At 34.4% G+C, this 17164-nt stretch overlaps 3 protein-coding genes across 9 annotated transcripts; 1 reads left to right on the top strand and 2 right to left on the bottom strand.

The window, feature by feature from the left end:
• Positions 1-897: 897 nt before the first annotated feature.
• LOC108484752 (uncharacterized) lies at positions 898-3685 on the top strand. Of its 2 annotated transcripts, XM_017788657.2 has the most exons (5): positions 898-1003; positions 1154-1227; positions 1398-1460; positions 1826-2077; positions 2485-3685. In XM_017788657.2, the coding sequence occupies exons 4-5, from the start codon at positions 1900-1902 to the stop codon at positions 3336-3338; spliced, it is 1032 nt and encodes a 343-aa protein (XP_017644146.1). In that variant the 5' UTR covers positions 898-1003; positions 1154-1227; positions 1398-1460; positions 1826-1899; the 3' UTR covers positions 3339-3685. The 2 variants fall into 2 exon arrangements, with proteins under 2 accessions (XP_017644146.1, XP_017644151.1); XM_017788662.2 differs by lacking the exons at positions 898-1003; positions 1154-1227 and having other exon boundaries at positions 1313-1460.
• A 200-nt stretch (positions 3686-3885) lies between these two features.
• LOC108462547 (phosphoribosylamine--glycine ligase-like) lies at positions 3886-6714 on the bottom strand. Of its 5 annotated transcripts, none has more exons than XM_017762600.2 (5): positions 6507-6714; positions 5911-6211; positions 5154-5527; positions 4544-5074; positions 3886-4461 (listed from the first exon to the last, which is right to left on the bottom strand). In XM_017762600.2, exons 2-5 carry the CDS (start codon positions 6161-6163, stop codon positions 4045-4047), a joined length of 1575 nt encoding a protein of 524 aa, XP_017618089.1. In that variant the 5' UTR covers positions 6164-6211; positions 6507-6714; the 3' UTR covers positions 3886-4044. The 5 variants fall into 5 exon arrangements, with proteins under 5 accessions (XP_017618089.1, XP_017618185.1, XP_017617996.1 ...); XM_017762696.2 differs by having other exon boundaries at positions 5911-6187; XM_017762507.2 differs by having other exon boundaries at positions 5911-6217; positions 6512-6714.
• Positions 6715-8410: 1696 nt separating this feature from the next.
• On the bottom strand, positions 8411-13459 carry LOC108456590 (shaggy-related protein kinase kappa). 2 transcript variants are annotated; one of them, XM_053025132.1, is made up of 13 exons: positions 13167-13459; positions 12016-12251; positions 11686-11778; positions 11511-11570; positions 11146-11418; positions 10742-10816; positions 10356-10412; positions 10136-10276; positions 9993-10043; positions 9416-9511; positions 9242-9325; positions 9039-9141; positions 8411-8843 (listed from the first exon to the last, which is right to left on the bottom strand). In XM_053025132.1, the coding sequence occupies exons 2-13, from the start codon at positions 12160-12162 to the stop codon at positions 8755-8757; spliced, it is 1269 nt and encodes a 422-aa protein (XP_052881092.1). In that variant the 5' UTR covers positions 12163-12251; positions 13167-13459; the 3' UTR covers positions 8411-8754. The 2 variants fall into 2 exon arrangements, with proteins under 2 accessions (XP_052881092.1, XP_017610630.1); XM_017755141.2 differs by having other exon boundaries at positions 12016-12255; positions 13167-13458.
• Between the last annotated feature and the right edge of the window lie 3705 nt (positions 13460-17164).

Raw genomic sequence — 17164 nt, 5'->3', positions numbered from 1 at the left:
AATCAAAGGTATCCCTTCTATTGCAAAACTAAGCTTTGGAGGGAAAGATTAGTGGGAGAGTAATCTAGTACAATGAGGCTGCTAAATTGATGAGAGTTTGATTGATTGTATGACTTAAATCATTGACTGTACAAAGAGAAACATAATGGATTATTGATCTGAGTAAAGCTACACAGATATAGACTGAAGTTGAACTGCATAAACAATCTCGATATTTATCTTTACAATTTTTTCAATTGTAAGTTTAGTAAGGGAGAAGAAATAGAAATAAATGCTTGGGAATCTTAAGATGATAAATCTGGATTTAGTTTAAAAGCTGTTGTGGAACTTTTCATGTATTTTGTTGTTACTACTGTTGTAAGCATTACAATCATAACCTACAAACCAACTTTGGTTAATAAGACTTTTACACAACCTTTTTCAGCCATGGAAAATTGCTTTTTGAGTTTCAAAACTGTTTCTTTTCAACTCAAACAAACTTTTCAACAAAAGTCAATTTATTAATTTACACATTATATATTAAAATTAAATTTTATTCATTATTTATATTTTATATTTCATATATTACCATATTCTAAATTATTTATTATATTTGTATATATTATATATAATTTTATTAATAACACAAAAATAAGATATAAATTTGAGTGGACTATTACCTTTATTATAATTGAAGTTTATATATTTCTTATTAATTAATTTTATTATAATTTAAGTTTATTTATATTTTATAGTAATAATATTAAAAAAAAATTCAAATACAAAAGCAGTGAAGCAATTTTGATATACAGAGGAGTCTTGGAATATGGTTATAATCGATGTTTACGCGTGTTATTCTGGGGGGTATATTGGTAATTGGAAGCATGTATAAGTATAACATATAGGAAGCAGCAGCGCAACAAAGCAGCAGATCAGGTGAGAGATAAATACCAACAGCAATTTAAAATTCAACTCAAACATATGATTTTAATTATATTTTATAAATCGGGAAGAGAAATTTGCGGTAAACATATGCTTTTTATTTTATTTTTTTTTACTATTTTCAGTTTATCTCCAACCAATTTTTTTGTTCGTTCAAGTTTTGACGAACTCATTATAAATTAAAAATTAAAACAGAATTCTGTTTTAATTTTTTTTCTCTAATAATTTCCAGATTTTCTCAAAAAGAAAAAGGAGAATTTTTGCTCTGCTCCAATTCAGACTCACTTCTCGCCGTCCAAACAACTAGTAATTTTATTGACTTCTATAGCTTCTTTATTTAGATTTGCTAAATATAGTTTAATTTGATTTCAATTTTATAAATATTTTCTTTTTTTCTGGAAATATAGAGAAGATTCTCTGGTTTCTCCATTTTTCTTTGGTATATATTTTTAATTCAATGCAATTTATTCCAATAGATTTCGAAGGAGGCTATTGGAATAACTAAATAAATCGTTACTTCTAGACCTGGAGTTGAATCGGTAAGTTTTGAATCAATGAACTTTTAGAATGATTAGTCGTGAGGCTTTTGTAATTTTGAATAGAATGCATTTAATTAAGAATATTTGTTTAGTTCGTGATTATTCTCTGTATCGAAATTATGGAATATTTCTCTTTTCTCATATCAACTTCAATCATCTAGTTATTTCAATTTCAGATTCATTTTAAAAACCTGACTTTCCTATTATTCCGAAAGCTCGAGGTTATGCGATTGTAATTTATTTAATTAATTAATATTTAATAAGGTTTTATTACGTTATTTTTGTGTGTGTCATTGTCTTGTATTATATATTGGATGATATTTTAATTTGTTGCATTAAATTTAATTTTTCATTATAAATCGTAGTTTGGGGGAGGAAAACGCTAACACGGGTAGCTTTGGTGTCCGCATACGTGATCGAGAAGCACGTTGCGAGTCAAATGACGGCGGGCGATACCGGTGGTGGCGATGAAGGGCTGTCTTCATCGCCAAGGAATAGGATGAAGTTTCTCTGCAGCTATGGCGGGAAAATATTGCCCAGACCTGGGGATGGTAAACTCAAGTACGTTGGAGGAGAGACTCGTATGTTGGCGGTCCCGGGGGATATCAATTTTTCAGGTTTGCCTTCCTTTCATCCTCGATTTGTGTTAATGGATTTATTCCCAAAGGTAAATTGGTCATTTTCTTTGATAGTTTTGCCACATATTTTCTTCACCTTTCCATTCTTGTTTACATTTTTTTTTTTGGTAACTACTGGTATAGTATTTGCTTTTTGATACTGTAATTTAATAAGTAATAATAAAACTTGGATGAACTTTAAAATTCCAAAATTGGTCAGCTAATGATTTTCAAGTGTTTTACATCTCATTTTGGATTTGCATTTCTGAACTTAAAAAAGTAAAAAAAAAAGAATAAAGAAAGAGAAGACTTTGGAAGGGAGAAGAATTAAAGCAATATGTAAATATCTTAAAGCTGAAGAAATCACCAAATTTTATAAAGCTTGACATTTTCCGTATACGTGACAGAATTAATGAAGAAGGTGAACGATATGGTTGAAGGGGACATGATTCTGAAATTCCTGATTATCCCTGATGAACTTGATGCTTTGGTAACTGTAAAATCCGATGAGGATGTCAGACATATGGTTGATGAGTATCGTCGCCTTGAAAGTGAAGGAACTCCAAAACTACGTGCTTTCTTGTTCCCGTCGAGTCCACTTGTAGCAGAGAACCAAATGAACTTTGTTGATCCTTACGCCATTGAGCAGCGGTATATAGAAGCTGTCAATGGCATAGTTCGTCCAAGTTCAAATCACACCAGTGGAAGGCTTACCCCTGTGAATCCAAACCGCCCCAACTTCAGCATCTCTGCTTGCACTTCTCCTACATCAGCTTCTCCCGATGCCTCTTTGCCTATGGAGCCTTTGATTTCAAATGGAAACCAACATAATAAACCCCCCATGCCTAAAGTCCGGAGTTCTCCTAGCCTTTACAGCCTCAGCACGCTTCATCCCCAAAGTAACAACAACCATAGCAATCACCAAGTTTACCAGCCGCATCATCATTACCACCAAAACCAACAGCAACAACACCCCTACAGCGGTCAATCTCCGAGAACATCCCCAGATTATCGGACCGAGAAGAACCCAGGGCCATACGATTTTGTGAGGGGAGCTATGGGGCACAGTCATGTTCCAGTAAACCGGGTCTATTCAGTAGGAAGACAAAATTTGGGGAATGGATACCCCATGTATACTTGCTGCTGCGATGAGTGCTTGGTTTATGCAAGTGGAGGTGCTAGTAGGAGAGGCAGCCTTTCAACAAGTGGAAGGCTTGGTAAGCATGATAGTCCCTGTCCCAGGAACCATATGCTGGAATAATATAGTATACTGATCATCGGATTGAAGAACTCAAAGATAGGTACATAAACTTTCAATTTTTTTTCTTTTCCATTCTCTATTTGTTGATAGGTAATTTGCTCATCCAAAAGAGTGTAGACGATATAGAAGGTTCTTTTATTTACTTCATTTCTCTAATACATAGCTGGTGTGAGGTTTCATTTTCTTTTTCCTTTAAACCTTACATTTTTCTTTTTGAAAAACTTGGTTTATGTAAATTGCCAAGTTGAATTACTGAACAAGATTTATAGATAATATCTTGTGAAGAAATTATGTACATGTATCTACAGAAATGACAGTTGAAAGAATGAATTTCCATATTCTATCTATTTTTTTAAGTTCTTTGGAGAAAATGTTTTGTTCCAGTTCCAAAGTCTCAAGAAAATCTTTATGCCGGCATGTGGAATAAAGAGAGGCAATTTTTGTTGCTGTCATATCACTGTCCCATAATGGATTAGTTAATTTAATTTCTTCCCATTTAATTGAGGTGATTTAGGTAGAAATTTGAACGCAAGAATCTATAAAAATATACAGAAACAGGGCAATGGATTTTCAGGAAATGTAGGAAATTTAAGAGTTACAAATTCTTCAAGTCTTTCATAGAGGTAATTTCATTTCTCAATGGGTGTAAGAGCCAATTGCTGTAAGATGTTCAGTCAAAAGTAGTGCGCAGGATTTTGATGTTGACCTAAGCATTTCTAGAAAATTGCTTTTGAGGAAATGCTCTCCATCCAATATCTTGCCGGTAGAACCCTCCAGGCCAGTTGATTTCTTCAACTGCTAGGTAAGCTTTATCCCTTGCTTCTTCAAGATCTCTTCCTTTAGCTGTAATCCCAAGAACACGGCCACCAGTAGCAATGAAGTTGCCATCTGAATCAAATGCAGTTCCAGCATGGAACACCTTGACAGCAGGAGCAACACACTCTGCTTCTTCAAGGTTCCGAATCACAGTCTCTTTCTCATAGGAGCCAGGGTAACCCTTGCTTGCCATTACTACCACCATGGCCGACCCAGGAGACCACTTCAGTGAGACTCCTTTTAGTTCTCCTCTACACGCTGCTAGCAGAACTTTTGCAAGATCTGACTCCAAACGTACCATCAGAACCTGTATCACAGCAAATCACAATGTAAGTTATCCTCAAATGCCTCATTGAAGCTTAAAAGATGCATATAAACCAGCCCGTGACCTGACACTCCGGGTCTCCAAAGCGGACGTTGTACTCAATTAGTTTAGGTAAGCCAGACTTCTTGTCGATCATTAGTCCGGCATATAAAACCCCAACGAATTTGCATCCTTCCATTGACATGCCCTTAACTGTAGGGAGAATAATGGATTCCATGACCACATTTTGAAGTTCTTTAGTTAAGACTGGTGCAGGGGAGTATGCCCCCATTCCCCCAGTATTTGGACCTGTGTCACCATCTCCAACCCGTTTATAGTCTTGTGCAGACTCTAGTGGTATAGCATTCTCCCCATCAACCAGGGCAAAGAATGATGCTTCTTCTCCTTCGACAAATTCCTCGACAATAACCTGGTAGCCTGCGGAACCAAAAATGCCCTCTACAAGCATTGAATCAACGGCTTTGTAGGCCTCCTCCAATGTTGTAGCAACAGCAACTCCTTTTCCAGCAGCGAGTCCATCTGCTTTGATAACAATAGGTGCTCCTTGCTCTTTAATATATTGCTTTGCAGCTGATGCATCTGAAAATGTTTGATACTAAACCAAACATTTAAAAGAAATAAGTAACCAAAAGCAATAATGGTAAAATGTTTTTTTGCAAACAAATGAAAGAAACCTTAGCAGTAGAAATCCCATATTTATGACATATAGTCTTCATGAAGTCCTTAGAACCTTCCAAAGCTGCTGCCTCAGCTGAAGGGCCAAAAGTAGGAATTCCAGCCGTTACCAAATCATTGGCAAGACCTGAAACAAGGGGAGCTTCGGGTCCAACAACCACCAAACCAACACCCCATTTGCTGCAAAAAGAAATCACAGCTAAGCTATCAAAGATGTCAAGGTCAGGAATACAGGTTGCATTCCCCGAGGTGGAAATCCCCGCGTTGCCTGGTGCACAGAAGACAGCATCGCAAGACGGCGACCGCTGCAATGCATAGCAAAGAGCGTGTTCTCTTCCGCCTCCACCAATAACTAGAACCACCACTCTCTCCGCTGCAGTAGCCAAAGACAACATATAGTTGAATATTCATAACTCATTTCATATCAATCCTTTCGGTCCTATTGTTTAAATGATAGTTTAATTTTGCCTCCAGTCACTCCCATTTAAAAAATAGAGTTAAATTGATAATACATCATAACGGTCAAATTAACGGTGTCAACCAATGTTTTTGAAATCGGATAGATAAATCAAATCAGTCGAGACAACCCCAAGAAAAAAGTATCACACAAGAGTCCCATCTTTTTCTTTGGCTTACCATGAAAATAAAAAAGGAAAAAAAAAGATGAACCACAAACAAGAATAATAGAGAAAATGGAGGAAAGGGTAATCATAAAAATAGAAAAATAAACGAAAAGGGGGTGTTGCAGAGTCATACTGTTATTGCCATATGTATCAACTGAAACGGAGAGCTCTGATGTCTGAGAAAAGCATGTGAAAGTAGTAGAGGACCATCGTGAGCTATGATGATTGATGCTTAAGCTAAGAGTTCCCACACAGGAAGAGGAACTACCAAGCACCAAACTTGATGGTAAAGCGGAAGAATGAAATTGAGAAGCAAAGATGCCGCTAAACCTGTTGTTGGTAACAAGCTTTGGATAAGGAGGGAGTCTAAGGGTAGTAAAGGCCATACTTTTTCTTCTTCAAGTTCTTCTCTGCAATATGGAAACAAACAACACCTGGTGCTGGCGGGTTTTATTGTCATTTATTGAGAAAGAAAAATACAAGCACAAGTATACAATTATAAAAATATAAATGAGTAACTACAAATCACAACATATAAACATCAATTCAAATCGTAATTTTGTATTCAATATACGTAAGATATTAGTAAGCATTACGGGGCAAAAGAGTGACATCTCTTTCTTTTTGTTTTCTATACTAATATAAAGCAATGGGTATTATTAATCAAATGAAACAGTGAAATAGAATAGAATAGTAAGTAAAACAACAGATATTTGTGGGAGAGAAGACCTTACAAGTGAGACCAAGCCAACAGAGAAGCTTGAGATAGCAGCAGATAAGTTAGAAGTGAAAGTGAAAGGCAGCAAAAGTTTTTAAATTTGGGTATGAGTGATGATGATGCAGTTTATATTGCGTGTGAAAAAAGTGAGGAGTGGAGATGAATATAGATAACTGTGCAGGAGACGAAAGTTACAAGTAAAGGATAAATAAAAAAGGTGTGCTAATTCTGCTCCTATACTATGTGCTGCTCTCTGTTTTGCATTTGACATGGTAATGTCTGAAAGTGGATTTGGATTTGGATTTTTTCCACCAATATCAACTCTTGTTTTCCCTTTCTTTTTCACCCCAATAAAGTAAAATGCCCCCACAATCATTTAAGGTTTGTGTATCTGTGTAGTTCATTTAATTATTTAGTGTTTATACCAAGTTTAGTTGAGATGAATGGAATAAAATTATAATCAGTAATTCAATTGTTTGATTTAATAGAATTAAATAAAATTGTAATTGTATTTTCATGTTTAGTTTAATGGAATAGATGTTGTAACAACATAAGAAAAAATATTTAAATGTCCAAAGTACCCTTAGCAAAATTCTTTTAAGATAGATAATTATTATTATTAAATTTTAATAAAATTATTATTAATTATAATTTAATAAAATAATAATAAATAATTTAATAACGTTCTTAATATAATTATTATTAAAATATAAATTAATAATATAAAAATAATATATAACCTACTTTATTGAAACAAAAATACATTACTTTAAAAGTAATAATGCCTTCAATATTGCACAAAAATTATATAATAGGCTGTAAGGAAAAAAATTAAAAATATACTATGAAAATTGCATGAAATTGTATTTACATATTATATTTACATCTTGCGTTTTAAAAATATCCATCGCAAGCATCACATTGCAAATAAGTTGATGAGGTTTTAGCTTTAGAACCATTCCAGTCTTGTTAAAGAGTATAAGCATGACATTCACAAATAAACAACCATTCTGTTAGCTACAACCAAACATATTAGTCAATATCCAAAAATTTACAAGTGAACATCTTCGGAATGAAATGAGAACCCAAAACAACACTTAGAAACATTTCTTGCTAAAACGCTTTAATTGGGTGTAACTTTCATGTAACGGTATTTATACCCATTCTATATTATTTATTATTCATTTTTTCACGTTCAGGTAACCCCTTCAATGTCGCAATCCACCATTTTAGCATGTTGGTGCTTGATGATTTGAAGCCACGTCCAGCATTCCATGTTAACCTTTTAAAGAAAAATGCAAGAGCTCAGGTGGTACCAAACTTGGAACCCCCCTTCTCGAAATCGATCAAGATGGTCAACCTAAGGTGGATCTTAAAGCTGTCTTGATCAAAAGAAACAATCTAGTTGTTACTCAGTGGTTGGTGGAATGGTCAAATTTGGGTCTAGACGAAGCTACATGGAATGATTTCTTCTTTTAATCTTTGGGGACAAGGAACAACAGGGAATGAAGGTAATGTTATGAAAAAGACAACTGGAAAGGGTAATACGATCAATTTCTATGGAAGGGCACAGGTAGAGGAAACACGTGGCGTAAGCTATGATGATGAAGGATGAGAAGAAATCTAATAAAATAAGAATTTTATATTGTTGAAACCACCTTGTCCTTTTGTTCAGAGGTCCTATTCTTTTGATTACATAACAATCTCCATTTTTTCCCTTCTTTTTTCTTTGCCAAAATTTTAACCCGATTCGATTCTCAACGGTTCATTTATTTTCAGATTTTATGGAGGTGATTGGACCACCAAACCTACCAAATCCTCATCCAACCAATTCCAAATTGATTTCTAATGCCACAAGCCAAACTTGGTTGGATGTTATTATAACAATCACAGGGGAAAAAGTCCATGGTCCTAATTTGAATCCTGAATTTAAAGACGATGACATGAACTTAGTAAAGCATCTCACAAATAAGTATACATAAAATGTTATAGTAATTAAGATGATTGTCTTCAAAGGAAAAAACAAAAAAAAAAAAAACAAAAAACAAAAAAAAAACAAAACAGGTTCATCAGCACTCCAAGCCTTGGATCTCCTTTGTTCTAATGACTTGGTTTTCAAACACACTATTCGTACTAGAACGATGAAAGAAGACACGGGTATGATACTTCTTTTTTTTTTTTTTGCTTTTTACATATGATGATAACATATATGATGATACAAATGAAAATGGCGTGGCAGAAGAAACCTGGGAAAGGTAGCTAAGCATGCAGCGCCATGAATAAATTCTGCTTACGAGCATGTTCCGGAATAAGTTTCTTCACAACGTCAGGGGGGACACCCGAGAGCTCTGCCAATTTAATTAATTTCAAGCATTCAAAAAACATGTATCTTATAAGAGTTTTGCTTTTGTACTATTTGTGGTTAATTTCAACATATTGCATACATATAGCAAGAAATGCGAATTCCAGTAACGTAAACGAGCTGCGGTGTCTGTTGATGGCATAATGATGCTAAAAGTATTTAACTACCATGTGAAACTGACCTTGAGGCTTAAAGTTGAAGAGGGGTGGAAGTGGACGGCCATTTGGAAGTCGAGTGTTTGGGTCCCTCAATTCATCAAAGAATGGGTGAATGCAAGCCTCCAACTTCAGTAGAATTGTCACCACAAGATAAATAAAAAAAAAAGTTAATGGTATTTGTACCATTACTACTCATTGCAGCAAAAACATGAATATCATAACTTACAGCAGTGCATCGCAAATTGGGAGAGTACTGAAAGAACCTGCAGACAAGGTCCACTGCTTCCGGAGGTAAACGCTTTTGGAAGACCTGTTGGAGGAAAACGTATCATGGACTTCAATAGGAAACCTTATGATAAGGAGGGCATAAATAATGAAAATGAGAGAAGTGCACACATACCTTGTGCCATGGATGAGGCTTTATCTGGGGAAACTTGAATTCGGTGTAGTTTGGATTCATGCACTTGATCTCTTCCCTTGTTGGAGTCCCCAAAACCTATCACACACACATTATAATTACATCCTTAGGGAAACTTTGATGTACATGTTTCCAAACATTGTGTCAAAAACAATGGAGAGAGGGCCAGCATAAGGCACCAAAGAAATTGTTTTATTGCAGACTTCATTCAGCAGAACTTGAGATACTCAAATCCTAAACTTTGGGCCCAAATTATCTTCTATTCATGATAAGGAAGAATTAAGGGACACATATAAACTCATTTGTAAGTCAGAAAACGTCAAGTTATCTACCGTGTTTATCAAAGCATCCCAAGAGTACATTTAATTTCATTCTTAATATAACCGAGTTGAAGCACAAGTAAGCCTAATAAATTATCAACCTATGGCTTATTGTCGAGATATCATAAGCTGCAACTGATTTTTCCAGCACAGCAATTGTCAAAAGTAACTGATATATTAATCATGCAGTAAAAGTTAGTGCTCCAAAAAAGTATACAAAGAATGATAGATGCAATTACCTTAATGATTTCAACAAGTTGGTCGACCCCACTTTCACCAGGAAAAAGTGGCTGCATTGTATGTAGCAATCAGAAACACAATTGATAAAGACAACAGTAACTTATAACAGTACCCTTACTAAACAAATTAGTCTAAGATTTACCTGTCCAAGAAGCAATTCAGCCATCACACAGCCAGTAGACCATATATCTATAGCAGTTGTGTATTCAGTAGCACCAAAAATGAGTTCTGGAGCACGATAATATCTTGAGCAGATGTAAGAAACATTGGGTTCTCCCTTCACCTGAAAGCATGGAATGCATGTCAACTCAGGTGATGAAACAAGATCTGGCAACAACAATCAGTATTGCATGAAAACTTACCAGCACTTTTGCACTCCCAAAATCACAAAGTTTCAACTGATGCGTATGTGGATTCACCTGGAAAAAAGCCATAGAACTTGAGTCTCACCAAACTGAGTAAGGACAAAGTGGCTCCAAAGATAAGTTCTTTAACCAGATAACCATTTTCTTATATGAAGAAAGCAAAAAGTAAAAAAAACTTATAAAATCCTCAAAAACATAACTGCTATACGTCTTTAGCAATGATAAAAGTAGACAGTAAGTAACAGGTTTTTGTCAATATGACCAACAGACTTGATTCGATAGAAAATATATATATATATATATGCTAATGTGCAAGGTGTACACTATTACAAAAAAACATGTACTTTGTAACAAAACGTGATTCCCTAGAAGAAATGTCTTACAAGTAAATTCTGAGGTTTGATGTCACGGTGACATATACCAATACAGTTGTGTATGTAGGCAAGCGCTCTGCATATCTGCAATCCAACGAAGACAGTTAGCTACAACTTTTTCCAATAAACTAAAACTTTTAGTGTTTAAACCTTAGGGAAAAGAAAAGCAGGTTTATCTCTAGAGAATCTGAAATATTTGACCTAAGGTAATAGTTTAAACCTAAAATTGAAGGATGCCTTCTCATTACATTACCATATCAGATAGCAGCAATACCAAATAAGTCATGACAATAAACCATTTCTAAAAACAACTCTGGACTGCTCAATCACTCAGTAAAAGGTTATTGGGAAAGAAATATATTCCAAATATCAACATAACATACAAGATATGCTTTGATAAGACAGAGAAGCACCTGATAAGTATAAAGTTTAACATATATTAAAGGCATTCGTGTGTTCATCCTGCTGTAGCTTCTGGCTGTACGATGAACAGTTTCTGGTACATAGTCAAGAACAAGATTGAGGTAGAGTTCGTCCTTGTCTGTTTTTGAGAAAAAATAATGCTTAAGGGACACAATATTAGGATGATCCAGCATTTGCATAATCTGCAACTCCCTATTCTTGTAGCGCTTATCTTGAAGAACCTTCTTGATGGCAACAATTTCTCCAGTTTCGCGACATTTTGCCTGAAGTATACAGTCAACTCATTTCAAGATTATAATCTACATAACAAAGTCAAGAACATATTAATGATCAAGAATCTTATAGAACTACATACTTGGAAAACAACACCAAAAGAACCAGTTCCAACTGCATGCTCAGCAATATAACTAACATTCTGTCAATCAAAACAATAATAGATATATGTTAAGAATAATGCGGGTTGGTAAAAAAAAACATCAACTATAGAATCCCACATGGAAAATTTACAAACTAATTTATTTTCTTTCAACCTGTTTTGATTGACCATTTCGACCACCAACGGTGGTTCTTATCACATGCCCTGTTTCAGCACCCACTCCATCAACTACTTCTGGTTCACTATCCTGCATAGATAACGCATAAAGGATCATCTACAAATAGATAAGCATCTTGCTAGGATTGTAAAATCATGTTTAAGGTCTCAGCAGTCAGGCCAATATCTTTTCAATAAGTATGACTGCCATTGTAAAGCCATTTGAGAAGAAATTTTGACAAGTTAAATCCCCACCAACCCTCCTCCCCCCCCCCCCCCACCAAAAAAAAAAGAAGAAAAAAATGAACTATTAGGTTTAGCTGCTTACTCTGTCTTCATCATGGTCCACCTTGTCTCTCAGTCTCATTTCAAGCATTTCTCTCCCGAGCCAATCAACAGAACTAGAAGAACTTTTGAAACCATTAACAGACCTGGAACTACCCACTCCTCCATTTCCTAGACTTGCAGATGCCATAATTCAGCCAGGTAAATCTTATAGAAACTAGTATTTGTTATCCACTAAAAACTCTGTGCTGAAGCTGACCATCCCATCCAAGCACCTATCTTCCTAATAGATTTCCAAAATTAAGAAGACGGAAATCATTAAAGAAGAGAAACGTTGAATGATTAATATCATAGTTTCCATGCAAATATAAAATATATGACCTACTGCCAAGGTGAGAGACCAGAAACAAAAAAGATGCCTACATTACAACATCACGAGAATAAACTCCTCGAATAAAAATAATTTCATGCTTCTAGGACATGAATTTACTGGGATACAGAACATATATGGGAATCAAATGCTAAGCATTACTTCTTCATGTAGCATACAGAAATATAGTTTCCCGGAATATGGGTGTCAAAATATGCAATGAAATAAGGAAACAAAAATGAGATTTTCAGTTAAGAAACAACCCTGATAAGACAAATAGTCCACGGCTTAACTTCAAGTTCAAACTAGTGAGATCAGTTATCCAATGTCAGATTCTCCGAAAAAATGTCCTAATTCATTGTTTGTTCAATCTTATGTCAGTTATTATATCTTTATAAATGAGTTTTCTTTCTATTAAATTAAAGCTTATTTCTTCGTACTTGTTTCCATAAAACGTCGGGTTTTTCATTGCTAAAATTATCAGTGCGATCTATTAAATTTTTTTAAAAAAAGGAACAAAATAGAACTAAAATTATTTATTAAAAAATGCACAGTAATTCACAGCGTGAAATTATGTATTTTTACACAGAGCATTGATCAGATCTAACCCTAATCTAACCAATCAAAACAACAGAAACCACATAATTTTCCATTCAAGAGATGAATTAATGAAAAGAACCCTAAAAGATAAACCTTTTTCATAACATTAGAAAAAAAAAAAAAGAGCAGCACTTTTTGTCAATAATTAAACTCAAACTATTGCACTTCAAAAAGGAAAAGAGAGAGAGAGAGAGAGATTGTCGTTCAGTGTTTCGAATACTTACTGGGAAGTGTGTGGAACGAAACCGAAAACAGATCGAGCGCATTTTATTTTATCCTCGAAGTTGGATTGCAAAACTCGAATCGGATTTAAAAAAATAACGGTAGGCAGCTATGAACTGTGTCTGATCCGATCAAATAGATATTCCGATATGTGTTGGTACTTTTTTTTCCATATATTTTGAGTGGAGACTGGAGAGAGAGAGAGAGAGAGACGGTGAGAGGAAGAGAGTGTTGGAGTTTATGGATTTTTTTGGAATATATTATATAAGAAATGAAAATTACCTATCTTTACGTCTTGGTTTTTTAATAAACATATATTTTTTTCACCTTATCATTAAATTCTTTTAGGGAATTATATTTTTTTATTTTCTAAAATTCCAAATTCAAAGCTCTTCAAGCCAAAAAAGAAAAGGTTAAAGTGCACTGTAAGTTCCTGTATTTTTCAAAAATTTAGAATTTAGTTCTTGTATTTTTACTTCTCAGAATTTAGTCCCTTTATTTTTCATATTTCAAAATTCAAGTCTAATTGTTAACACTATTAAATCTCTTTTGTCAAAATTGTTGGTGTGACATTTCGAAAAAAAAAAAACCTCACTTGCAATTAAAAATGATGTTGTAGTGAACTTGAATTTAACACAAATTTAACAATATTGACAATTAGACTTAAATTTTGAAATTTAAAAAGCAAATGGACTAAATCCCTAAAAAATATAGGAACTAAATTTCAAATTCTTAAAGAGTATAAGAACTTATAATATATTTTAACCCAAAAAATTCCAAACTTTACTTGAGCACTTCATGGGTAAAAAAATAAGTCCAAGGTACAGAAATGGTCACTAAACTATTGCTCGCATTCTATTTTGGTTATTGAACTTTTAATTTTTTTAATTTAGTCATTAAACTATTCGAAATCAATTTTTTTGTCACTGAATGTTAACACCATTTGAAAATTGACGGAAATGCTAGAGTGGGAATTTTTATTGGTTTAATAAAAAAATTTAGCCCTCTAAAATTTACACATTCCATCAATTTTATCCTAAATATAAAAGATTCAATAAAATTTATTTTAGTTTTAAAAATTTTAAAAATTTTGTAAATTTTAGTCAAGCCAGAGAATGTTTTGTTACTAGCAACTAAAATTAAGATTTTAAAACTTTGACTATAAAAACAGATAAAGTAGATTATGTTATACAAAGTATTTTATATAATTATTTTTTAATTTATTTATTCTGATATTTATGCTCAGAACTACCCATAACTCCTTCCCAACCCTTAAAGAGGAAGATAATACGATTCAGCGCACTCGAACTCACATCCCCTTGCACTTGCATCATTATCAATGTCAATCGAGCTAAGACTCAATCTACATTTATTTTGACATTTTGAATAGCTTTGATTTTATTTTCATATATCATAATTTTTAAAATTAATTTACATTTTTTTCAAATTTTGCGAAAATTTTATCATGTATTCTTTGAAAAGATATAATTTATTTTATTGGATTTATTAGCAAAATAAGGCCAACAGGCTTTTTTTTTTAATTAATTAGGCCTTTAGGCTAGTTTTAAAATTAATTAAGGAAATAGGTTGATTTTAGGAGAGAAAAATGGAAAGCGCGTCTAGCTGGGAGAGTAATCTGCACAGATAGCAAGAAAGCACACCCAGTTGGACGCGTTTTCCATTTCTCTCTCTAGGGTTACGGCTTTTATTTTTTTAGGGTTAGGATTTTTATTTTATTAGGGTTAGGGTTTATGGTTTATGGTTTTTTAGGGTTTAAGGTATTTTAAAAGTGTTCAGGGTTTTCGACTGAAACAATAAAAGTTCTTAGGTAGTTTTAAGGGGTCAAGGATGTGATAATGCGCCTCAGCACACATACATTTCATATGTCATGGCGGGATATGACTATTACTTAAGAAACCCATCCTGAGGAAATTAGGTTTTGGAGGAGATCGTGCTTGATACGATCAGGGGTCATAGTCCAGGTAGAGGTCCCAGTCAGCGACTGTGATACGATCACAGGTTCGAGTATAACTAGGGGCCCAGTGACGGTTGTTACACGGTTAGGAGTTCAAGCTTTTTGGATACCCACAAACAATGCCCTATATATACCATACATAAGATTGATGCCATAGTCGTATGAAGAAACTCTGGGAACTTCCAGTGTAATCAACGTAATTTTTCTTTATTTCTAAGAAGTTGTATTTTAACCCTTCATTCTTGTTCGACGGCTGACATCGAGGTGGAAACAAGAGGACTCTTAGGTGGAGAACATATGTTCCGGCATAATAGAGGTCAAACTCGGGTCGGCACAGTAGCAGTTGTAATAAAGACAATCGGTTCGTTTGGACCTTTGAGCAATGTAGAGAGGCATTTCAGAACTACAAGCCTATGGTCCAAATTGATGACACCTGGCTGTACGAAAGGTATCAGCAGTATTTTTTGCTTGTTGTTGCTTAGTATGATAATCAAAAGATTCTGCCTATAGCGTTCGCAATAACTCTTAGAGAAACGACAGATGACTAATATTTCTTCCTAAATCGATTTTGTTGCTGCATTTGTGCTCAGACCGGTATATGTGTCATATCAAACAAGACACCTAGAATACTCTCAGCGATTGATTGTCATGGATCCCTTTAGGATTGCACTCATCATCGGTACTACATACAACATGTCAGATCTAACCACTACCAAAAATATCCTTCAGCGACTAAGCGAAATCTAGTAATCGACATGGGTTTGTAGTTGCAACTATGTATTCATTGCACATCGAATATTCAAATACAGAGTTATTTCATTGCACTAACCGATAGCTATTTATCGATAGGTTACAAGCTCGTCCAACATCAATTCCATCAAATGTTGAACAATTTGAGAACCATTAACACCTACGATGCAGCGTATGTATTGAATATACCATTCAAATAATGGATGCAATCGTACGAGGGGGGTCTATGATACGAGCACATAACGTCAAGCTTTGTCGAGTGCATCAATTTCGCATTGAAAGGGGCGCGTTATTTTTTGGTAACATCGGTTGTTAAAGAGATATACTTTCGACTACCTGCTTTGCTTTCTAAGAGGGAGTTAGTGTATGTTGGACAAATAACGAGCGAATGTACATTCCACGATGACGTGATGAAAGAGATTCAACGAAGTATAGCGAAAGTGAACATGATGTATGTAGTGTGTCACTCGCGTTGGAACCTCGATTTTTTAGTTACGAAGTACGCTAGACTCGACCAGGAAATGTCAAGTGCATCCTATTCTATGAACCTAACGAAAGGGACCTACAATTATGGGAGATTCCAAACACTTCAGTTCTCATGCATACATGTAATTTTTTTATGTAGGAACATACGGATTGAGTACGTGCCTTACATCAACGACGTCTATCTACCACAAAGCATTCATAGTGTGTGGAGTCCTGAATTCCCACTTGTTCCAGATAATAGTATATGGTCATCTATGTCTAGCACGTTGTTCGAGTTGGTGCTAAACAAGAACTTGCGTCGCATCTTGAAAGGTCCCTTGAATTCTACCCAAATAATGAACAATATGGATATTCAAGAGAGAGATTGTCAACAAAAATTATGCGAGTATTATAGAAACCCAGGGCATACGAAGCCAACATGCTCTCTATACAAGGATGCGTTAAAGCCTCAGTGTCGATAACCTTACTGTCTACCAAATTTCATATTCATTAACATGCCATACTAATAGTGTTTGTTGTATTCCTTATAAACTATGAAGGTTGGTGTTCCGTATTGTGATTGGTGATAATGATATACAATTTATTTAGTTGTGAAATGTCATGACTTCTAGATGTACAGTCTACCTTCTTCTTTTTATTCTAAAATTTCATGTTTATATTTCTTTTCTTTCTTATTCAAATCGCATGCTAAATTTAAATCAAATTTCATATTCAAAACAATATGTCGATAACAAAATTCGACATTTTTTATTTATTCTTAACTTACGCATAACTCATGATAGATAGTAC

The sequence above is a fragment of the Gossypium arboreum genome, chromosome 2 (genome assembly GCF_025698485.1).
Source record: "Gossypium arboreum isolate Shixiya-1 chromosome 2, ASM2569848v2, whole genome shotgun sequence".
Taxonomy (NCBI): Eukaryota; Viridiplantae; Streptophyta; class Magnoliopsida; order Malvales; family Malvaceae; genus Gossypium; species Gossypium arboreum.
The sequence above is the reverse complement of the archived record's forward strand: the minus strand, read 5'-3'. Positions and strand labels throughout refer to the sequence as shown.